We start from the raw sequence: 26,820 nt of genomic DNA, 5'->3' as shown, positions 1-26,820 counted from the left end.
ACGAAATCATTCGGATTCGCACACCGCAAACATTAGGTATAATCCCTTACGCTTGGTATGAGCGTTACAACTGACCTTGTATTTTTATATATTTAGATAAAAATATATATTTTTATCTACATAATTTGGTTTGCAAAGAATTATACAAACCACCAATCAACATACAAAAAAGGATCAACTTTTTTAGATTCGCCTCTGTTTAATTAAACCAGAGCTCACAAATTCTGCCCTTTACTAAATTCCAACGCAAATGCACAATGCAACTTATTGGAATATGAAGACTTAAAAGTGGTTATATAACATATGCACACCTGCAAATCATATACTATCGCTAACCAATTGTATTAGTATGGCTATGTTTCGGTTTGACGAATGGGATACGAGTATGACAGTGAAATTACTGAATAATACGATGTATCTTTGACTATATTGAATTGTTTTTTCATAAAACACTTTCGTATTACATATATAACTACGTATACTCATAGCCATGATCTAAAATAACAAGTATTTTCAAACCGTGTAGATGACCCCTCATTGTGACCTACCTTCTTATGATTATAAGGACACTATGTATACCCATAAGTCGGTGTGCGGAGGGCCCGTCACCATAAAGAAAGAGTCCAAACAGGGGCGACAAACAGAGGAGCGGCGAGCCGCGCCCGGCCAAACAATGCTTGACCGATCATCCTTTGTACCCCAACCATATTTTATGAAACTAAGAAAGCATATTTCTTACTTTTCTCGCGATATAGGGATTCCATTCGTATATTTTTGTTAAGAAATGCCACGACTGCGTACTCAATGTGTACGACCACTGATTTTTTCTTTTATTTCGACTCGATGCAATGAATTCAAATATTTGTTTATATTTTATTATATATTTAGAAACAATTTTTCATGATTATTGTTTGTTGTTTCTAAAACATATTTTTCAATATAATTTGGGTACCAAAAATTCAAATTGACTATTACAATTTCTTTTTTTTTAATAAGTCTTATAATGTTACTTATAGTAGTATTAATAAACTGTGCGATTAAGTTTCATTTTAGGATAGATTAATCTCTTACTTTAACAAATGTTATACACAGTTGCCTACGAATTTTGTTAATTTACTTGTCTATAACATAGTGAACACTTTACCACACCATCATCCTATACTTACAACTTTATTGACTAAAACTAAAATATCCATCAGTTTCCTTCCCCTCTACTACGAAAGAGTCATCGAGCTCATGTTATTAAAATATGTACATTCGACAAGTCGCACAAACAGGGGGAGGGACGTATGACTTTATACATAAAACGTTAGACGGTTGAGTTCATGTTCGTGCGGTAACATTGTTTTAGAATTTAGCCGCCCATCGATGTAGTCGATTATGAAAATAACGTGTCAACGCGCTCTCAGGCGAATGCGACGAGTCGTACGCCCTACGCAATGCTAATGATATACAAATGAAGCACGAGACAGTCTGCCACCGCACTCGATAAAATACACGAATTGAAAACAAAACACGTGTAGTCGCCGTCTGGTTAAACTCACAACCCCTTATCCATAAAAATGTCAAACGTCTAATGAACCTATTTTAGTTGTTGAAGTGTTTTGTCTTTTACCTCTGCGATATTTTAAAGAAGAGAGGCAGAGTATAAACGTTTTATACTTTCATATGCTGAAAAAATACTTTTTGACATAAAAAGATTACACGAAAACATTGTGATACTGGTCATTGACGATTTAATGGATTAATAATAAGTATTCTTATAATGTTGGTCATTACGCTACCTAGAGTTTATACAAAACAGAAGTGTCCTGCCTGTTCCTTCGTATAAGCATATAACATACAATATGAAATATGGCAGAAAGTTGCGGAGTACTGCAGCTCGAGATCTACATATCATACGAGATGGCAATCCGAGAATAATGCATCTGGCTCTTATTGCGAATGAAAGACGGCTGTGTTCTTACACGTTTTTACACAACAAAATTCAAGATGCATATTTGTAAAAGATGTGTATACAAATAAAGATATCAATATATATAAGTTTATTCGACACAAATCAATTTAATAAGATTCATACTTTCATTATTACATTCGGATTTAAAAAAAAAATAGGCAGAAAGAAAGGGCAGGAATAAAAGAACGATATCATAATTGAATCACGTTAATAAGTATAAATAAATATTCATTTCGTCGAATTTCACATACATTGTAATAACATTTATATTTTTTTTTTTATTTTATGTAAATATATATAAAGAAAGAAGGACGTTCTTAGTTCGCCTATAAATAGAGATGAAGTAAAATCGTGTAACATGAAAACAAATTTCGATATTTCTTTATTAAAATATTATATATAAATATTAATCGATATTTTTTTTTGTACTCAAATGCCAGTCACATGTTTATTTTGTCAATATTGAAATCGATACAGTTTTGTGACACAAAATAATAAGTTATTGCATTTATATTTTTAATTTCTAAAAATACCGATTAACTCATTGTTCCCACACCAGGGTGTTAATAATTGGTTAATAATACACAGTCTATGTCTCGATTCCTCCCTAGTTGTCACAGTCAATGTATTTATGATATATCTCACTAATGGTGAGCTCTATGGAGCCGCCGTAATGAGATTTTAATTGAGGGCGTATCCCGCTGATCTGCCGACAGATACGCTTAACTTCATTAGGCCGATAAACGATTAAGTTACCTAATGTAATTGTTCTACTAGATAATGTTGTATACTATTATTTGACTTCTAGGTGACATATTTGTAGATAGTTGTTATTGATATCTGTGCTAAAAATAACATAAAATTGCTATATTACCGACTGATATATTCAAAATTATTTCAAAAAAATATTGTATCTGTGGATATATTAAATAACAATATACTGTTGTAAAGATTTCGAAAACTCATGATTGTCATATTTCACCCTTTATTGTTTGCGTTCTTTGATTCCTTATTTCGTATAACGCTCTTTGTATAAATACTCATTCGTTAAATTTTTTACTTACGTCATATGAAGTAAAATGTAATGGTCATATTTCTATTGCAGAACTTTGACTCGCTCTAATGCCTCTGACGGCAAAGCCTGGATGCAAATGAGCCACGGTCGGCGTCAGATGAGGCGCCGAGGTGGCGCCACCGTCGCCAACCAAACGCGACATGACATGGACAGTAATTTGCAGGGAGAAATTTATTTGAACAAATTGCGAGAAATATGTGGTTAAGATGTACGTATTTAACGCTAATTACTGTTTTCTCTTTGACATCTTGTTTACTGCACGTCATGTCATATAAAGCAGACTACGATGAGCATTATCAGTTCAGAATTATAACTAGTATGGAAAGTTAGCAGTTTCATTTAGTGTTGATATACAAAATTAAGTAAAATACCACTTGGCTATATCCTGCGATTTTGTCGTCATGAATTAGGTGGACTATAATCTGGAATATATCCTACATTATAAAAAATATTTTACTGAATTATGTGCAATTTTGCGGCATAAAATAAAAAATCTAATCAATTAACCAAAAAATAAAATTTAATTCATAAAAGTTCGGTCAGAAATATTTGAGTAACAAATATTTAAACATCTAAACATCTTTAGAAACTTTTATATTTATAATAATAGTCGAGAGGCTCAAACGTTGATGGAACCAGTAGTTTCACAGCGCGCATATAATAAAATCGTAAATAGACAATATGTGTATATGGAAAATATTTAAGAAAAAAATTACTTCTTATTAAGATCCATATGAGGGATCTTAATAAGAAATCACAACAATATTTTTTAGAAATTTTGTCTATCTGTAAGTTTGCTCCGGCATCAAGAAAACCTATTGCACCAAATTGAATAGATACAGTTTTTACAATTATATGTATTTCTGAAGGTCTGACTTAAAATCTAGTGTTTATCTTGATACACCAACTGGAAATGGTTTAATTTATGTGTTTTATTGTGTTTTATTGTGTTTTATAGTATTTTTATTGTATTTTAGTTTATTGGTTTAATGACTCTTCCATAATCCACGCTTACAAAATTGTGGACAAAAAGCTAGTGGGGTATAATTCCATAGATACTTTACTGTAACATTGGTAAAATCTTACGAAAAATTATCGAGTGCCTATTGACGATAAACTGTCAAACATTGGGCATCCGGTGGACTTTCCGGTTTATGTGTTGATCGGTTAAGCGTAATTAATGTTTGCTAGCAGCCGTCATCGCGCATTCTCTGCACGCTTGGTTGGATGCCGCCGCGATCCAACGCCCGATGTCGCGACACAAACACGGCCTAGTCGCAATATTGCAGTAAACACAGAAATTTGTTACTTAAAAATATAAATTAAGTACACACAGCCTTTAAAAAAAAAAAAAAACTGTCTATGTATATACGTATTTCTATTATCGTATTGAGAATTGTTAAAGCGTTGTTTTTCGAGAATCGAAAATAGTCAATTCAAATGCCTTTTTTTAATACTGAATCAATTTCCGAATAAATAAAAGAAAATAAATAAAAAAAAACATGACCGTAGAGTAATATAAATGACAAATTCAGCGGTGGTCCATTGGCGTGTGGCACGCATAAAACTATAAGGAGATGATCGAGCGTAGGAGTTTACGGCCGTGGCAGGCACCCTCATGTTGACGAGTTTTCGTTTAGCACCTAGCGTTACATAATTTGTATTTGTTCGTAGCTTTAGCTTACATTATGTATAAACTTGTGATGTGAAACAAGGTATACTATGCTCAATACTCATGCACTGTTATTCCTAACCTAAGAACTTAGACGTTATGCCTCTTATTGTATAGATTGCACTGATTTGCGCACTTAATAGACAAAGTAAAGCAAGATATTCGTATACATTAAAAAAAAAAACACGCTTTATAGATACATATTTGTGAACCGTTATGCCACGTATCATCGCGGTGCGGCGCACCACTGTGAATGTTGGATACTTAACATTCAGACCGAAATGCTAAATATAACAAAGCAAGTACTGCTACGTCTTGGAGGAGAATCATTTATAACTATACCGAGTGAAGTGATAGCTATCCTAGTCCTTGGCAATGAAAACAGATGTCCAAGCTGGCACAGTTAATATTTAAAATAATTATCAATGAAAGTATTGTGTATATATACTATAAAGTAATAACTACCTAAGGAAAATTCGTTTCCAGCTATTTCTAGTCGTAGTGCCGTAATATAGGTAATAAGGCGAGCATAAGAAAACTGACCTCGGCCGAGTGAATAAACCTCTAATCGAAGCAGCAGGGGCCTGAGGCATAAATCAGGCTCCCCTCGCGATGACGCCCGGCGGAGCCTTCAATTTGGCACATCCTTAAAATGACACACGAGAACGTGGCTCTAACGACGCCGCGTCAACTCGCGTGCCACAATTTATAAATACCTACATGGGAGCAACACGACGTATCACAGTTTTATAGACTACTAGTTGAATCTCATTGATTTGCCTGTAAGAATATTTAATAAACAGTATAACACAAATTCGCTGTTAACGTCTGCTTATTTGCCCGCTTACTTCGTAAGAATGTCATTATCATTTAGATTTTTTTATGGGAGGTTCATTCAAAGTTTTATAATAAATAGCACCACAATCGCTAGTCATATACATAGGGCATATTTATCTAATAAAATATGTTCCATTTGTGTATAAAAAAAACATCTATTTATTCATTTACTTATTTATCTAACCGTAAAATCTTGTCTCAAATTTCTACGTAATGATTAATGTTTCTGCGATATCTGACAGTTATTCTGTCAATTTAATATCATTAGAGAAAAAAAAAATTAAAATATGCGTTATTTGCACCCTATTTGCATACTCGTTATAGTATTAAATATTGTATGTACTCGTACTAAATGATAATTTGTATGAATTCAACAAGACGCATATAATACATGTTACTTTTTCTAAGATTATTTATAACATTATCAATAAAAATTTTAAGTACTCATTCATACGAACAAGTACAGTAGGAATATGACTCGATGATCTGTAAATTATATTTATTGTTTGTATTTATGACATTGATGATGACATGCCTACAGCACTTTATTACTTATAACACTTAATTTTACTAAGGCCATATATTTAAATATAAAGGAAATATTAATGTTGTTCGTTGCCAAACACATCACTCCGATTTCGTTAGTTTTTTTAATGTTTATTTATATAGCCCAATTATCTGTTTTTAGAAAAAAATATCTGACCTGCCGAATAGTAAATTATATTTGAGGCAACATTAAAGCATATGGAATCGCATGTTAACACACACAAAGAACAAAATGTACGATGTAGGAATACTCCGTAAGAACAATGTCCTACAATATCTAGGTCCATGGATCAGAGCTTGGCAGGAATACATGGCGGAAAGCAATCAGGGCAGCGTCGTAGACAAACTGTCGGGGCGGACCTTAATTGGCGGTCGCGGAGATTTATGCGGGGAGCCGCTCGTCACGGGGTCGCCGATTTTACACGACCGCACGCCGACCCATCGTTCCACCACATGACTGCACCAACAGATCGTGACCTCCACCGGCGACCCTCCGCAAACACGGCCTTTACGCTTATTAACACATTCTCAAAGTGTATGTTGCCATTAGAATTTCTATATCTCAGTACTGATTTGTATTAAATAAAATGGTATATAAAAAAGAGAGCCCTTTGATTACTGTTTTTATATACCATGGATAAAATAAAAGCAGTAGACACCTTGGGAGAAGAAAAGCTTTATATAATTTATATTCAACATATGAAGCCTTATAGCTAGACCAAAAATTTTAAATCATGAAATCTGAAAGAAAATCAATGATATCAAAGTATCTAAAATATCTAAGTTTTTGACATTTAATTAAAAACTAAACTAGTTTCATATCAAAGAGTTTTTAGAAAATAAATATTTTTAATATTGGAAATAACTATAATTATCAGCTGGTAGTTTTATTTACTTAGATCTTATAAAATATTTTATATTTTATTAATAGCGCTGGTATCCCGGAAACACGTAAATATATTTAATATTTTATTGCACGATGCTAATTTTATTGCGAACACAAAGGGGTAAGTGCACGTCAACGCACTGTAAACTTAAACCAATAATAGGAAACTTTATAACATGCTTTTTAATATATTATTGCAGAAAAAAAAAAACTTTATACATTCCAGAGCTATAAACACTACTTTAGTTCTAAAGATAAACAAAAATACACAAGTATATTTTTTTTAACATTGATCGTTTTTTCAGACAATACATAAATAACGTATCACAATTCGATAGGCTCTATATATTCTATTTCGATACATATGTAATTATATAAACTTTGTAAAAACTCTGTAGCTAAGATGTCGCAAAGGTCTCTCCAGACAACAGCGTTGTTTTTGCGGGGTACTTGAGGATCGCGGGGGCAGGGCAGCACTAACCCCCCCATCGAGGGGACAGAGGGGGAAAGCGGTACCGTTTTCAATTTGCTTTATTTGCGCTTGTTTTAATAGCGCTCACTCCTTATTGCCCGTACGGACGACCAGCCAAATTGCTTCGTGCCTGGACGCCTTTTGATTAAGGAGGCTCACGATTCACGGAGTTGCGCGTAAAAACAAAGTTCACTCAGCGTGTGCGAATGGTTATAAGTTTCTTGTGAAATTTAGTTTCCGATGGATAAGTATACTATAAGAATCTGTCTGGAACAACGAAAAAGAGAACTGCGATACGATTTGTAATAAACATATTATAATTTGTTTTATCAAAGCAAAATACTACAATTTCATTATTTACATTACCTATTATCTAAATCTACCTAATTAATATATATTGCAAATATGAAAGTATATAAAGATGTTTTATGTAACTTTAAATAACAAAATTAGGAAAAATTTACTACCTACATGATGAAACTATAAATTGCCGCCTATAGACATAACCAGCACTAGGACATTAGATAATTCACTGTAACGTCGATGGTGTTCTTCATGCGTTGCCATTCTCGATGGTTTCGGTGATATGTCACCATACCCTGTAATTTTAGTCATATGCCATCCCTACAGTAAATATGTTCGATAATTTTTAATCATACTTAAATGGATTTAAATGTTTGCCATGTAGATGGATAATATCTTGATATATATGTATAAACACATAGAATGCGATTTAAGATATTCTACTATATATGGGTATGATATATAAAATTAGTTTATACTTACAAATACTAAATCACAGCATAAATAAAAATATATATCACGCTTCATTTAGAAGGGTATGAGGTAGGTATCTAAACAAAAAACGCAACGAAACAGAAATATAACGTCGACATTTGTAAACAAACACAGCGAATGGCACATAAAATAATGAGCTCCGAACAAATATCAATAGAAGATATAAGTAAACAGCTACACGTATAATTTGTCGAATGCATGGTTCATTCAGTGTCGCCACAAATGTCAATAGAGGGCCGCAAGTACGGTCCACATTTTACCGCAACGTATGCATAAAAGTAATTATTATCACCTTGTTAAGGTTATTGCTGTGACCTTTTTACCCGATCACGGAAATGCTAAATTACAGTAACCTGTTTGAAGAATGTTGATTTGACTGTAACAACTATCAACCCTAACTTTACAGAGTGACACTTCTTTGATACCAGAAGGATGTTAGATCATTAGAAGACAAAATTTATTAATAGAAGTCTTAATCTTTTTTTTTTTAAGTATTACGATATGCATCCGCTTTGCGGAGCTTTTTTAAATAAAATATACCCCATGTTACTCGCTAATAATGTAGTTTTCTACCGTTCTTATCCGTTAAGTATATTTCTAGCTTATCCATCACAAACAAAAAAACATATTTCCTCCTATTATTTTATATTATTATTTATTTCCTTTATTATTATTATTATTTTATATTATTATTATTAGTTTTAACTTACCTGCTGTATTATTGTGTATGTTGCAATAGTTAAACAAAGAAGATCTAAATATATTAATGTAATATTATACTCCACTACATTCCATTTTATTCTAAATATTATAACGATAGTTCTCTGACAGAACAACACAATAAAAATATTGATAACAAATTTGATAATCTTGGGGGTTTTCAATTATCATCCTATGTATACCGTACGTAAGTAATAGTGTACTTATTATTTCAACTAACAGAAAAAACATTTTTTTTTAGTTGTATATTTCTCATGAACCCTTCACAAATCAAACGATAGAAATTAAAATCAATTAAATTTATGTACTTCTCTTTTTATCTACTAAACACATTATTTATCAACTATTATTTATCAAAAATTACTTACAAAAGCACAAATACAGCTAATATGCAGCCAAATTGTTATATATGTATGTTAATCTCGTTAACTGTATTGTTAATTACAACTATGAGATCACTCCAGGTTACAGTTAACGCTGTCCTGCCGGCCTATCCAAATGACTATTGACGTGGGCGCATGCTTTCAATAAGCAAATTAATTTCGGTTGACAGCCGAGTACTTTTCAATAAACTAACAGCCACTAATTGGGACGCAATGTTCAATTTCGAAATGTTACCACATTTGTAACTATAATTTTAACTGCAAATAAGTTGTATATTCGAGAAAATACGTAACAAGCGATAATTTTGTTACATTATGAATGTTTTATAGGTAAAATAGTATATGTATATATGAAAATTGATTCGGTACATTCAGCTTCTAGACAAGTGGCAAATGAACTTACGGTCAAATACGTTATTTATCGATAAAATAGTTTCAGTTAGCACTAGCATAAGAAAGAACAAGGCACCGGATACTGTCATCTCATTATATTTCATGGGCTCGCTTACAAGAACAATTCTAACGACAGGTTCGTATGCCACTTGCTTAGGAAAACAGCTCGTATATATACCAAAATGACATACCTTAGCCAGTGTCGTTTAGCGATGGCGGTATGGCAGCAAATCGCGTCGTACTGGTCTGCAATCCACACGATCAGTATGATATAGAAGGCGGTCGTTGTATCATTGAAGAACTCCGACATTATAGCCTCCATACCTGTGACCAATTTCAAAGCATTAATTAATACAGGTAATAAATTTCCTTTCAACCAACTACAAAAAAGGATATTCTTAATTCAGTAGTATTTTTCTATGCTAGTTGCTTGTCTCCAAAGCTCCGTTATTTATGAACCAATTTGGAAAATCCTTTTTTTTCTGAAAGGAAATGCTTTCTGATTGTTCCCATATACATTTTATTAAAAACAAACAGTGAACTCTACTAAAATCGCTTGGATTGTCATAAGAAATAAAAACTACTCAGACTAGTAGGACTATTCTAAAATTTCGAGCATCAAATATGTGTGGGTCGTTTCATACAAAGTAAATAAAAATATGTTTCAAATTTTTGTTTTGTAATTTGGGTAAATCAAAAAAAAAAGAAAAAAATATTTCAAAATCTATTTATAAATTCTTATAAATCTAAAACTATTCCAAATTTTACATAGATAACATTAGTAGCTGCTGATATATGCTTTATTACATATGGACGGACGATGTCGCACTATAAGGTTTCCTTTGTACGGGAAATATATGGCATACTCGTATCATTAAATCTAAAACCTCAATATCCAGTTCCAATGTACATGAATAAATTCATATGCAAATTCCCACATAGCACACTAACGCAATGCAAGTGGCGCATGGCGTCAGGGCAGCAGTGTCGCGCCGCATTAAATATCGCGGGTCATGTGTGAGACACCGGAGACGAGTCGTCGGGTGTCGGGACTAATTAGGTGTCGACAATTACTCGCTAACGACCGAAATCTGAACCCGGCAAAAGCTTATTAACCGCCCGACATGCAACGGGCCCGGGTACGACCGATTCATTCTGGCGATACAACCTGCTACTAGACTAGGGATTTATAAGGTCGACTGTACCGGTGTACAATTATCTCATCGAGTATAGAGATTAGATAGGTCTCACTAGAGAATATTGAGATACAGTATTACGTATTGATTAAGGACTTTGATTTTAAGAAACATGTTTGTCAGGATTATTTTGAATTAGAGTATTTATTAAAAACATACGACGAAGACACAGGTAAGCACTAGTATATTTATAACACGAGTCTCTTTCTATACCATTTCCAGGCTGACTTGATTTTTTATAGGATTTTGTTTAAATTGTGTTTTATTTTCTTAGTTACCTCTCAAGACAATATTTTTACACCGTTACCAATTAGATCTTCGAACTGTGTAATAATCCATAAGCACATAGAACGCAATCAAATACCAAAACAGATTATTTCGGCTTCATATCTCTCTCGAGATATTCAGGTACAAACGGCGCACGAATCGCGGATAACTCAATATGGCGGCAACTGTCCAGCGCGGCACAGGCACGCCTTATTTGCATTTTGATGAGGCTTGCGACACTGATACAATAAACAACGTTAGGGTGCCATCGGACGTCCGGTGGCCGGCAAGCGGCGCCGGGCTCCAGCGACGTTTAGTCGTCTCGTTCGTTACAGTGTTCGCTCAATTAACTCTTGCAGATTATGTCGGAACATTGACAGGCAGATGTGAATATAATAATCCGACTTTGAGATCTTAACTTGCATTAACTCAAGGTGCGGTGGAATTGAAATCTATCGACCGCAAAGAGAGCAACCAAAGAAAATCCTTGAATAAAATTTGCTATGCTATACGATACTAAGAAAATATTAAAAAGGCATTTGAACTACTGATTTATATATCACGAAAAGAGCTTCTATAATATTACACCAAAAAATTATCATTTTACAAACCTTTTTTATTCAGAAGATCTCTTCCTGCCAAAACAAAACCACCTAAGCCTTTTGAAATCTAACTTACATTTAATATAAACCAACAAGGATTCATTAAGAGTTTTGTAAAAGCCAAAGCCGTGTGTACTGGTAAAAGTCACATTCAGTTACCTATTCAACGAGCATGCGACGTAATCCTGAGCGAGTCAAGTAAACAAATTACACGGACCGAGTCCGACCGGCCGACGACATGCTTCTCGTCCGCTATTAATTTTAATTCCGACGCCGGGCGAAGATCGCCGAAGACGAGCAGTAGGCACGCGCCAAGTATCGACGGAACATTGTTGAATGATTTAAGTCATAGTAAAGCCTCCAACGTAAGTAGATATTATAAGCACTAAAGGACGATGGACGTTCTCAGTTCGTCAGATATGACTGTGATGATATAAACAGAAGTAAACTTGCACCCATAATAATTATAAACTTGTATCTAAAATAAATTTTAAAGAGTTTGTTCTAAAATCTGAAATGATCAGACGTTTGCATTATAAAGCTATTTGGAAACACGAACACTGTAATATTCAGGAATATCATAAATTATTTGTGTTGGTACATATTAATTATAAAAAAAATATTTAGAAACTTAAAAAAAATATACGACTAGTTCTATGCTTGACATTTTAATTCACTATAAAACTTTTACATATTCATTTAAAAAATATTGAAAAATACTTCATTTCTCACATTAACAGAAAATTATTTTCGCTTGAACGTGGCACTTTTTTCAACGAAAGACAAGACCGCCCGTAGAGTCAGCCAATTCCGTCACCATGACGTGTCCAACTATATAATACAATTTTACATATTCTGTTTGGACGGGCAAAATAGTAAGTGTCCCTCGTCTCTTCCAATAGCTGTAAATGCTAAAAACAATAACAGTCACTTCTATAACAATATTGAATAGTATTTTTCGATGTACATAACAGCTTGACAAGTCTGCACCCGATAGATTTACTCAAGCGACTTATCAACGGCAGGCGGACTGCAGGTGGTCCATGGATCCTTGTCTGCCGATATCTGTTGCTATCGACGTAAACATATTAGAACGGATATGGACTAATTTGAGATTTCACCTCTTATTTCCATATTGTATGTATAGTTTGCGCCTCGATTTCCACATAGAAAAGTACTTAAAACTACCTCATAAATATAATGAAAATAAAATCGTATTTTGACATAAATCTTTGTAAGTTTAGATATGGAAGGTAATTTTTGTTACAATTTTGTGTGTAACTGTTTGGTGTTACATGTCTATAAAACAACTTTTGGAAAATAGCAAATCAGACAACAAGTTCAGCCACCCGACGCTTATAATAAACTTATTTAGCTATTACATTTTGTCACTCTCTTTGAAATGTACCCGTAATTTGTTAAAAGAAGAAACGTATTAACAGTTTAAACTTTAAATTCAACACGAAATTAAAATTTGACCAAATGCTAATGTTAACTAAATCAGAATAAAAAAATATTTGAAACAATGGTATTTTTCAACGCAGAAAGTAATAAAAACGAAGCGGAACTAAACATTTTAAAGTAAGCAAGCGATACACGACGCAAATAAATACACTTACACCTGAAGAAATCTAAATCGCAAGTGCAATCCTGGGTTGACTGTATAAATCGGGAGGCGAATAGAGAAATGCACACAAATTGTTACTTCTTACTTCCCGGGGTTTAATCAAGGGGGACACCCGCCGTGTCTGCCGTCCGCGCTTCCCTGAACTTCTGCAAATTGAGAATAATGGATTCCGTGCACCATTTTAGAGTTCCTTAGAAAAATCTGATAGCCGGCCGATTGCTCATTCAATAATATTTACAAGGTTTAAAAGTTGACTTACTACCAATTGTGATGGGAAGGAATATACTAAATATTCAAAAAGAAGGAATTTCTCAATTCACCTGTATTTTTTGTGTATACCTTAGGGTATATCTTTAGTAATTCTGAACCAATTTTAATAAATCGTTTTTGCAATCGACAGGTTTTACTCCCATATTATTACCATATACATTTTTTACGATTTAAATCTAAATTATTTTAAAAACGACCCGACATTAATTTTGAAAATGAGAATAGTTGAAAGATTTTGTAATTCACTGCCTGAGGATGACGTTACAGAACTAAGCGTGTGTATTAATAATAAAAACATTTTATAATAAAAAGTGTGGAAATAAAGTATAAGTACTTTATATAACATCATATACTCAAAGATTTTTTTATAAAATTTCTGATTTTTTTTACTTTATTTCTTAGTAACTTTTGTGTACAATAAAGTATAAATAAGTAAATAAATTTATAATTTATATATTACGATTGAAGATCATAAAATTTAATTTTCTTGCTAACTTTTATCGTATATAGTCAGCAATTATTCGTTTTCTTTAGAAACAACATGTGCTTCCAAACAACGGCAGTGTAGAACTAAAAAATATGAGTACGAACACTGCACGAAATTATTGTGAATTCAGAATTAAGAAAAAACGATTTAAAAGATAAGTTTACATTAATATACATAATAGAAAATAATTTTAAATATATATAATTTAAATGCAATTTAAAATTAAGTATACATATGTCAATGTTTCAGTATTATAATCGCGGATTATTATCATAATCATATTCCAGATTCACGTAAAAGCATTTCTTTGGAATCAAGAATAAGTACTTGAATGCTCTATCAGGTAAATTTAAAATAAAAGAAAAATATACGGAATTGTTCGCTAACACAGTCGAGCAAAAAGGAACGATTAGTCTTAAGCGTCCTTTCACACGTTTACACTAAACAAAATTTTAAAGGAATTTATCCCTCGCCAGGTCTAAATCTACCTTAATAATAATATTAAGAATATAATATTTGTATGTAATCATTTTTCGGCTTCATTGGGAGAGCGGCGCGACGCGGCAGATTTTGTCGCGTCCCGCGGCGTTTCGGCTAAGCCTTGCATTGGTGATCCGTCTTTACGAGCTCGTTAGTGCCGGTAATCGCGACGTTGCACGATCCGGATTACGCTCGTGCATTATTAGTGTTTTTATTGATTCACTCGGCTGCCGTCGTAAACTGAGATTATTATTCGCGACGCATCCCCACCGGCCCGCACCGCACCCCGCGACTCCCTTCTCAAGTTGTTTTGTTACTTAATCGCGGCGATAACAACATTTAACGACGGCTAGGTGACTGGCAAAATTCCACTTCGATGTTTAGTGCTCATTGTATTTTCATTAACCATTTACTCACTTAATGATCCGGATCCTAAGGGAGTGATTCAATGACTTGAACCCGTAAAATTAAACCTTAGCGTGACCTAAGAAGTACAATCAAATGCTTCCATTACATGATGCCAACTAATTATCTGTTCTTGAGTAACACGCGCCTCGATCCATCCCTTCACAACTAATTACAGTATTTCTAAGTAAATATTAGAGTACTTGAAAAAAGCGATTCGTTCCTTTGCAAACATATCAACAAATAATTAGAAATGTATCAGAGCTTTTCAAAGAGTGCGCAATGTTCATAAATAAAAAAAATTACAAACTTTAATCAAGTCCTACTCTGTACATATCTTTTATACAGGAATACTGTAACTGTAAAAACCATCGATTCTATATCATAATGCTATATGATATAATTATAAAATTTGTAAGGTAGGCTATTGACTTATTAAAAACCATTTATTAGCCATTTATTTAATTATTATAATTAAAAAAAGTAAAGACACTTATCTATTACCATTTACATTTCTTAAGAGAATAATCGTCATCATTATTATAAAAAAACAACAACATTAGAGCTTTTCCTACTTCTTTCCGACTGATCATGATTCATTCATAGAACATATTTTATATTATATTCCTTTTCACAGGCCAGTCATTTTTTTAGGTTATTTCTTGTAATTTATCTTGTAATTATTTTTTTAGTAATATTACCAGTATCCTTTCCTGTAACATATCCATAGTCCATACCGAGATCAATGGAGGTTGCATGATTTCATCAATTACTGGTAGCTTTTTTGCGTCCATTTTGTGTTATTACACATCCATCTCAGCATTTTTACTTCTATTTAATGCAGACTTTTATTGATTTATACCACTGAGATTGCAAGCAAGCATATGACCCGCATAATAAATAGTTTTCATTACCTATATACATTGCGCGTGTTACCAGTCCTGAATTATCTATTTAACAAAGATAAGTTACCAAAATTATTGACCCAGTAATCACTGATATAAATTGCATACGATCACCCTAAGGAGTAGGTAGACGACAAACTCTGTAACAAGCGGGGGGCATTATTACACGCTAGGATCAGCTCAAGCAGTGCCTCGCCGCAAATACGGCGACTCATCGGCAATTTGTATCGAGCGAGACGCATGCATGTTAATAAAGCCTATTGTGCATCCTTGCTTCCATGAGATTAGCCCACGACAGGCAGGAGACCAATCTATTCAAGCTTCCGACAGTATAAAGAGATCTCTTTATACCCTAAATTGAGTCTACCCACGGAAACGTCCAAAATACGGGCATGCTGACCAGAAAATATAACGACAAAGTTTGAATAATGAAATTTATGTAAACATATATTATATTAATATATTATATTAATATGTAAGTAAGCTAACATTTACATTTTTATATAAAATGTGCTCTTAAAATTAACGATTTTAAGTAGTTTTTTTTATGGGTGAAAATGGTATGGTAACCCCGCCTGCGCTAACGGGATACGCTGGTGGAGCACCAGTGAAGGGTGATAGATGAGAATGAAAACAGGTCAGTTAGCCCATCATGATGAGTTCATCAGGAATTAACCATCATAGTTTCTAGGGAGAACCGCGAGGAGGTCGACCGGGTTGGGTATATTGTTAGCAATGGGATCCTCAGTCTCCATTACTAACAATCCCTTTCCCTCCGATTTTAAGTACTAGTCACACGATAAGAATGCATGTTAAGTCGAATATTTACCGTAAATAAGGAATTACATCACTATGTAATATTTAAAAAAAAATACATAAATACAATTTTTTAACTGGGACATCATCCATATACCCGGCCTGGAATATACTAACATTTGATTTATCCGTTAAGATACCAAGGGTAAAAAAACAAACAAGCTCACTTTCAGATTTCCAATATATGTAAGGATTTCAGCATATTTTAGTCAAACTAGATGAAGCGAATATAAAGTTTGGTTAAATGCTCCCTATTTTCATTGCCACTTTTTAATCTATGATTATATATCTAGGATTTATTTTTAAATCAATGAAAATAAAGGAATTTCGAAAGCATCGCTAAAGATTTACGGCTACGTTAACCTCAGTAATTAATTTTAAATTTGGCCACTAATAACAAGCATACCTTGGAATTAGTTATGAATTGTTATTAGGGATTATTTAGGTCTACGTTTCGTGAAGAACCCCTGACAGTGGAGTGGAAGAGTCGATCATTAGGGCCGTTGAAGAGGTTAATTTCGATAATCCGCTTTCCCATTCACCTAAAATCTGATATCTGATTTCTGCCGCATTCGACGTTAAGATGACTGGGTATTGTCATTAATACTTCTTTAACGCATGCAAATTTTAAAAAAATATTAAATTTTGAACTTTAGTGAAAGTATTACGATGATAATATTAAATTAATATTAGGCAACTTCAAAACGAACGTTGTTAATCCGTCTATTTTTTTTTTTTATGCTGTAGCATACAATTACATCACCGATCTGAACCGATTATGATAATTACGAAAGTATTGATCTCATGTTAATATTGGAGTTAATCGCTTCAATAGCTACCGTTTTTCTTTGCGAAATATATATTCTGAAAGAAACCTTCTTAACACACGTTTATGTGTCCCGGCATGTATGTGTTCACGTTAAAAGTCATTATTTTTGGAAAAAGCAAAAATGTACTTGTTTTTTGTTTTATTATATTACATTACCTTATATTGTCATCCAACATTAACAAAATAAGTACCTGACATTACCAAACAACCTTATGTATATAATTTTATTTTGTTGACAAGCAAAAATACATATCCTTGTTATACAACTTCAAACAGAAGGTAAAAATAGAAATAATATAAAAAGCTGTGTACATACGCTTACATTGCTGGATATCCAGCGATTAAATTAGGGCAGCGCATTAACAAACCGTTAATGGCAAAAGTGGATCAGTGAGACGAGCCCTGCGCAGAGCTGGCTGGCCGGCCGTACCCCGCGGTCGAATCAACATTTGCCGACGGATCGAATTACCACCGTCGCGTCAACGTAACGTAATTGATTCAGCGCCGGACGAGCGACGGCACGCCTTTTTGTCTCTCGCCCGGAAAAAATGCAAAATCCACCACTAATTCAATATCCTCATACCTCGCAATACGCTAAAATTCGAAGCAGATTTTTATCAACGTCAACGAAGGTCAATGTAAAATAATATATATTATATCTAGCTATGCCCGCGAATTCGCCCGCGGAGGCGAAACATATCGATTTGTTGGGATATAAAATAGTCCGCTTTCTCCACGCTTATTAGATAACCCGTTAATGGACAATAAGGCAAAGACACACAAAGTATACTCTAATTTCAAAAGTCTATTATCAAATAAAAAATTACCAGACGATGATTTTATAGAAAGCCGTCTCCATATATACGTATCTATCTCACAAGTTAATTAATCTACTAAACAGCATGCTTGTATACCATGGAAAGTTTGGAAGGTGAGATATATTTGAAGATCCGAATATTTTTAACACAGTGTTACAAGAATTCATAAACTACTAACACTGTTATTAGATGGACCGTACATTTGATTGCTACTTTTGTAGTACAAAAATGAGATTTACATTCTAAAATCGGCTCCAATGTTTCGAATATTTTCATTTCTGTTTCACAGATCCATCGGAACCCGGGGATCCAGTGCATTCCATTTGGTGAGCGTGCACTCGCTGAGTTGTACGTGCAATTGAACACCATTCGACGTGGAAACAGATACGCAACAAATGCGAGGTACATTCGTATGGAGAGGATCACGGAGACATTTGTGTAGGTATGACAAAAGGTGCATATTTTTGTTATCTCGTCGCCGAATGGAAAATATAGTCATATTAGAATGTAGTCTTATAACTTACGTATTGTAAACTTGGTTCGGCATATTTTACAGTTCTGAAGATTGTGTGAATGCACAAATATGTTTAATCTAGTTTAATGTAGCAAACACGCAGCTTTTATAATATAATCAATAATTTGTTAATCAAATAAAACAGACTATTACATACAGTTTGCGACCAATCCTTTTGATTCCATAGAGAATAATTTTCCGTTAAAATTCCGTAGAGTTGACAAAAAGTTGAAGATTTAATTCATAAATAAATGATAAAAACGCGGCTACAAATCACAAGAAACGAAAGAATAATTATTAAAATCGGTTCCGACTTGGCTGAGAAATTGCGTAACGTAACATGCACCTAAAAAGATGTATGCATGCAATACATGTAAATCTCTCGAAATTTATTTAAGACCTCACAGTGTGTTTGCAAGCTTCGCTATGAAACTAAGATGATTATTCGTTATCCACATGAAAAAGTAATATCATAGAGTAATAAAACAAGCCTTAACAAAGGTACGGTTGTCACAATAATAAAGTTCATATTAGTTTCATAAAAGAATGAGAATGCGGCACTGTATGCGGTTGAAATGAAAAACAACCATCAAACCACTTGGGAGGGAAGTGCAAGCAATATTGCACGATTCGATTTAAAACTGCGATACGTTCCACAGAGGTATCAAAGTAAGGTAATAAAAGTACAGGTGCCGAATAATTTATTTGCTTGCGCAGACATGGATCACAATCGAATGTCCGTTAATGAAAACAGTACCCTAAAATTCCGAACACAAATTACCTTGTACAATGTATATTATAAATAAAAATAAAATTATTTTAGCTGGTAAGCGCATCATTACAGACAGATGGACTGACTTAAATATATTATTAAATGTTCGTAATTTGAACAGGAATTGGCAGGGCGTCTTTTGGTGTAGCTAGCTAAATATTTTACATATTTTTTATAATTACTTTAAATATTTTATATGTAATATATTCATGGTAAATATGAACTATTTGCCAAAAAGAAATAGAATAAACAATACTACCAATTCTATTATTGTATATTTCATCACTTGTATGAACAGAATAAATAACAGAAATTTTCAGATTATTGATTATAGTACAATATAATTTATAATTTAATAAAATTAGGAATAAATTCGTAAAAAAGAATATGTACGTTTAAAAATCCCCTTGAATGTGATAAAGAAAATTTATTTCTTGAGATTTAAAATGAACAAAAGTAAAAATATGACTTTTAAATATACACAAATATTATTTTTTATTTTTTTATTAACTGTGTCCGTAACCTTGTTTGCGGGATCGAAATATATTTATGGGCCTAAAGTTTAAGACAAAGATTTGTCCTTCTCCGTACCAAATACTTTTACATGTCATTTTTTATGACGGTTGATTTAACCGTTAAAGCGCCAAGGAATAATAAACAAATAAACTCATTTTCATATTCATGATGTTAAATGAAGTACGTATAATTTTCTTTATCCTGATTATTCTACCTTTAAGCTTAAAAGGATTTAGGAAATTTGTTAGATATATGAATCAATCCAATTCAATTAAACTTGTCAATACTACTTCAGCTAAATCGATTTTACTCTTGTATTCACGTACAAAAGCAAAATCTATGTGGCTATATATGCGAATATACATACATATTACTTGACACTATTACAATTACAATGGCTTTACATCTCGATTGCAATAAAGTAGGTAGGTACAATCAAAAGTTGTGCCGCAAAAGCCCGCAAGGAAAGCTTCCGGCATAAGCGGATGCTCCCAATTTACACAAACTGACTTAATTCCTCCATACACTTAACGAACTTACAGACAGGAACACTTATTATTATACGATGTTACACAACCATTTGAAGTCACTTACTAGGTCAATTGAGCCTCTATTTGTAAGTTTAAGTTATTTTCTAAGTTAAGCGTTTGTAGTCACACGTCAAAAGATAAACTATATATTCTTACAAGCCTTAGGAGAAGACCCTAATTACTTGATATATATAATTTTTTATTTGTATCAAAAACATTTTAAAGCTTTAAAAACAGTTACTAAAACTTTTGTTTCAATCTATAGAAAATTACATATATACCATTTTTCACAGTAATATAAATGAAACAATATACACATATGATAATATTTTATTTATAAAATTTATATATTTTTAATTTGATATAAGAATACCAAGAGAGCAGCAATTTCAATTTAAATATTCCATATTTGTATTTAATATAGTATCAATCATGACGACGTTAAATTAAAAAAATATCACAAACTCCATATAACCTGAAGATATCCTTGGCATGAAAAGTATTTTACGTGCATTTTAATTTTAACCGACATGTCATGGAGAACTCACTTTTAAAATTGACAACCTGTCATGATCAGTGCTGGAGTAGGGTTATAATTTGGTTTCCGGCCAGTCCCGTCTGGTTACTTCAAGCATTTTAGAACGAAAATGTAAAAAAGCTGTGTGATCCCAGGTTGGAACGGACCACACCTTCTTTTCCTGTGGTTCTTGTAAGAGGCGACTAAGAGAATTTAATGGTTGAGGTATGGGCACAGTGCCTCTCTTAAATCTCCCTAAAACCTAACTACGGTTGCCGACTGTCAAGCACAGCAACTACTAGTAAAATACCCCTATGTACAGCAGTGGGCAGTTAACGGCTAATATAATGATGCAAAGGAGAAATGGAAATCTCTAAGATAAATCTGGTATCAGTCCATCCGTCAGCGAAATTTATCTCAGAATTTTTTATGATATTTGTAGTACCAAACAAGCTGACGGTCCATTTAATATAAAGGATAATTATCGCTAACATGAAAAGCACAGTGGCCATAACAAAATACAAAATAATATCCGTAGTACCCCCCATAAATTGTCATTGATGAGGAATAAAATATTATGTCTTATATACGATTTTGTAATTTCCATGTCATAATACTTCGCTCTTCAAACCGAACTAACTTTGTTAAACAAATAGGTAAAATAATATAAAATAGGACGTTGAAAAACTTGTCAAAAAATACCTCAAAGCATCAGTTGGCTTATAAACATTATTGTTCCTTTAATATTTTTTTCAGTGGTAACATTGCACGAAGGCAACCCTACATGGGTATAGTAAACTGCATCGCATATGCGTCGATATCAGTGTTTTGTTTGACTTTCATCCGTTCGAGCGGCCAAACGAACGTGAAACTAATTATGCCTCTGGGCGTTGTGTCCGTTCTTAGCAAACTTTGAAATGAACCTCTAAGCTTGTATGTGGTCTATGACATGGTATCTACTGCTCATGATGCGAATTTGACGCATGACCAAATTCGACATTTTGACCAAATTCAGATGAGTTTTCTAATTTCTTAATTATCTCAATTATTTTTACATTTCCCCGTGCATTGTAATACGTAGATTTAAAAAAAAAACTGCCATCTCCCCTCATGTTGCAAATGTTTACGGATAACAAGTAGCCTCTTCCCATTAGGGGGAGCTGCTCTTCCCATCAGCTCATTTGCCTTCTTAACAATAAAGATATCTTTACCAATTCTGATAGCATTATTTTGATATACAAGATACCTATCAATATTCGTTGCATACCATATTTTTCACAATTGAAAGAATGATACTATTAATATCAAACATGAATGATATCATCTGTCAGTGTATCAAATATCATTCAAATCCACTCAATCATTTAAACGAGACTGTGTATTGAACATCCATCTTTATAAACTTTCACATTTACAATATAAGATAATTTACATTTGATATGAACAATCATAACATAGTTTTTTTTTAAATAAGAAAACAATTGTATTTAATGGCATTCGTGCACCGAATAAAACTAGTTTCCCTCCCTCGTCGTTCATGGTATATTAATTAAAAACAAACCGAAAAGTTGTCCGTCCAATCCCGATTTGCCACGTGGGCGGCAAAAGGAAAGCGCCTGTTGATTTTCGTTTCCATTTTCTTCGCCTTTTTCAAAAGACGCCCGCCATCTCATCTGTATACTCGCTCGGGGGAACGAATGTTCTATCTAATTAACTTTATCATAAAGCGCCGGTTATTGCCTTGTCGGCCCATCCGACGGTTTAATCGGAAACTCACTTCGACATTATCCGACTTCTTTTTTGTTCACAGATTACGATTGTTGGAATATTTTGATGTAACACTACACGTTACGTAACAAAAACCGACAATATTTCAATTATTATTACGTTATTTTTTTTTTATAGAACTTACAATGGCAAACAAGCTGACAGACGGAAAGTGGTAACCATTGCCAATAGACGTAAGCAGTACCATGGACATAACAGAGTATTTACTGTATTACTTAATCTTAGTAAGTCTTGCAGTGCTTTTTTTTATGCCACTGGAGGTAAATATTCGTTATTTTTTTTATTAACAATACATACGCGCGGGACCTTATCTGCGTTAGACGTCGGCCAACAAGAAATTGTGTATCAATGTATAGTATGCAATTTTAGTTGTAGTCTAATGATATTTACATGTTATACGAGTATACATTATTACAGTTTTAAACCACCGAATTTAGGTATTAACAAAGTCCCAAAAATCCTATCAATATAATAAATGTGAAATTTTGTAAGGAAGGATAGATGGATCGATAGATCATCACCAAAGGGAGACTTTGTACAAAAGTCGTTAGCTTGGGTACCTCTGTTCCATTCCTGTTTCAACCGTAAAGCAGTTGTGTTTGCATGGCTGTGTTTGAAGAGTGGGATATGGCGTGAATTTACAGGGTACAGAGGAATGACACCTGAGTTCTCAGGAATGGCAACGCATGGGGGGTGTCATGGGCGAAACAGTTATACTCTCATAAGCGACGGTTACCACTTTCCATTAGGTGGGCCGTCAGCTTGTATGCCATTCTTACTTGTAGAAAAAAAAAAGAAAAAAACTATTGAATAGCTTTGAATGATATTTGGTGCACGAGTAGGTTATATTCTAATTTACCACGTGGGATATATTAAATACCAAGGATATAGATAGATATAGATATACCCAAGGATGGTTGTAAATCCTAAATTACAAACCATAGGCCAGTTGTTGTACTTTCAGCTTTAGGAAAATTATTTGAATCCATTTTTAACAGACTTATTTCTGTGCAAGTCCTGTTTCAACTGACAGACTGTCAGCATGAATTCAGACATGATAAGTCGACTTCTACTAATCTAATAAACTATGTAGATTATACGGTTACTGAAATGGATCATAATAGACAAGTAGACGTGACATATTTTGATTTCAAAAAAACATTTGATCGAGTTCACAATGTTATTTTATTGAAAAAGTTCTCAGAGGTAGGATTTACACCAAAGCTTTTAAAATTATTTATTAGCCATATTTCCGATCGCTCGCAATACGTCCAATTACATGGTTATCGCTCTGAATCCTATGTTACCGGCTCCGGAGTAAGCCAGGGTAGTACCCTGGTTCGTTGTAGTTCCTAATTATGATCAATGATTTGCCAGATGTTGTTAACACTGCTTAGTGTCTCATGTTTGCTGACGATTTGAAGCTATTCCTGGCTGTCAGAACCATGGAAGACTGTGAAGCTCTATAGTGGGATATTGACAACGTTGTGGCATGCGCTCAACATAATCATTTGGAATTTAATATTACAAAGTGTAAATCGACCATAATCACGCGGTCTCGTGTTCCCCATTCTTATGTCTCCGGTATATCTAGTACGCCGCTTGAACGTGTGTCACAAATACGCGATTTAAACCTTGTGATTGACACTGCTTTAACTTTTAATAATCATATAACCATCATATGTAGTCGTGCATATAAATTGTTAGGCTTTGTGATAAGACAGTCGGCGCAACTTCAAGATTTAATTATTATATTATCCGATATTATTATTATATTGTCATCAGTACGAAACATTTTAGAATTCAATTCAATTATTTGAAACCCTCATTAAACAAAATACAAGATAATGTTAAAAGAGTTTAGAGAAAATTTTCATTATGTCCTATATAGTAAACTTTATGGTTACTATCCTTATTTATATCCACCGCTGTTCGTATCCAGTATGGTAGATTTAGAAACGCTTGAGGTAAGGCGAAAGTGCAATTTGATGGTGCACTATTATCGGTTGGTCAACGGCAGAATAGACAATCCTGCAACTCTCAGCCGTTGTTCTTTGTACGCACCCCAACGCTGCATGCGATTGCGTGTTTGTCGATTACTATCGGCACCGTCGGTTCGCACCTGTACTGCTCAGTTTGCTCCCACTTATCAGGCTATTTCTCTGCTCAATTCTCTAATTGCTCAGCAGTCAGATATTAGTGTATTTATATCAATTAGATATATTTTAAATTTATTAAAAGTTGTTTAATATTTTTAAGTTGTTAAAATAAATCTATAGCTCACTACATGTTTTAGGATACTGTAAGTGTGGTAAGCAATTCATAAATAAATTAATACTCATTTACGTGGACAAAATTGCGGGAAATAGCTAGTAATAAAGTAAAAACTAAGAAAATAAAATGGGGTGAATTTTAGGACACTACGTCTTTCATTTACACTACGTATTTCAAGCAATTTATTGGGCAAATCGTTTCGACGGTGCCTGATCACCTATCGGCTCGATACGCTCTCTTTATGACACCAATTACAAAATTGAACGATTTCTCATCGAGTCTGAAGCAAATAAAGCTTTTCAGGTATATGTCTGATGCTACTAGTATTATAACGACAAATGTCGCTTACGGTTAATACAATATAAACGATTAGTCATTAATATCAAAAACAAATTTCCGTTATGAAATTTATCTATGATTAGATTCTTCTAGTGAAACTGAATATTGTTTCACCAAATTAACTTTAGTCTAAAAGCAATAAAAATACGAGTGGCAAATGAACCTTCCATAGTAATAGCGCGTTTCCAAATAAATATGATGAAATAATAGAAAATTGCGTTAAAGATATATAATCTCGCTCTACACGACCACAGTAATCTTACGCTAGGTAATATTTAGTTACCTAACAAAAATATTTTATAATTTTCACAATACTTCAATAAAACTCACTGTATGTGCACAGTACCTATTCACAGAACTGTTTTAACAGAGCTTCATCTATAGCCAATGTATCCATTCCATCAATACAGGTGGACAGGTCGAGTAATTCACTTAGTAAGATTGAGTCCGGCAGGTTTACACCCACCCTCGCACGTGAGCACCGAACATCACAGACACTTTAATGTGCACGGTAAATCTTACACTGTTTACATTGCGACACATTTAGTTTTTGTACGGACGTTATTAACCAACTTCAACAAATACATTTTGTTTCGCAAATAAAAAACACGACTGCCCTCCTAAAAACTAAATATTTAAAAAAAATATAACAAGTGTCATTCGAGAGGGCATAACGATTCTAACGATTTTCTATTCATTCAAATCTATACTTCAAAGTTATAGTGATATAACAAAACACACATACACACGAACCCTAAAAAATTACATTCCTTTTTTGGACAGTCGTGTAAAAAGGTTTCTTAATTGTATAGATGCTGTAGATTGATGATACTTAGTGAAATTTGGAATTACATCTTTACTACTTAATGATGACACTTCTGCTTCTTCCACAGATTTATATCTTAACTTACCAAATTCATCGCAATGAATTTCATTAAATTTTTTATTTCATTTTCATTTTACAAGTGGTCCCACTTGTAAGACAAAGCTCGATTCAATAACAACATTTTTTGTCCTTATGACCGTGTATGTAACCATATGTATTGGCTAACTCCGCATGGATTTTAACGATTCTGAACGATGAAATTATCAATATCGATTCTCATAGACGGATCGGATGTTTTGTCTA

At 33.5% G+C, this 26,820-nt stretch overlaps 1 protein-coding gene across 2 annotated transcripts in view; it reads right to left on the bottom strand.

The window, feature by feature from the left end:
• LOC113521586 (membralin) overlaps window positions 1–26,820 on the bottom strand; it is a 114,334-nt gene that overhangs the window by 37,602 nt on the left and 49,912 nt on the right. For both annotated transcript variants that reach the window (XM_026907160.3, XM_026907161.3), the window contains exon 9: window positions 9,931–10,063. In XM_026907160.3, coding sequence (XP_026762961.1) covers window positions 9,931–10,063 — 133 coding nt within the window. The remainder of the gene's footprint in view (window positions 1–9,930; window positions 10,064–26,820) is intronic.

This window comes from Galleria mellonella, unplaced genomic scaffold (genome assembly GCF_026898425.1).
Source record: "Galleria mellonella isolate WM207_F2 unplaced genomic scaffold, CSIRO_AGI_GalMel_v1 utg63, whole genome shotgun sequence".
Taxonomy (NCBI): Eukaryota; Metazoa; Arthropoda; class Insecta; order Lepidoptera; family Pyralidae; genus Galleria; species Galleria mellonella.
The sequence above is the reverse complement of the archived record's forward strand: the minus strand, read 5'-3'. Positions and strand labels throughout refer to the sequence as shown.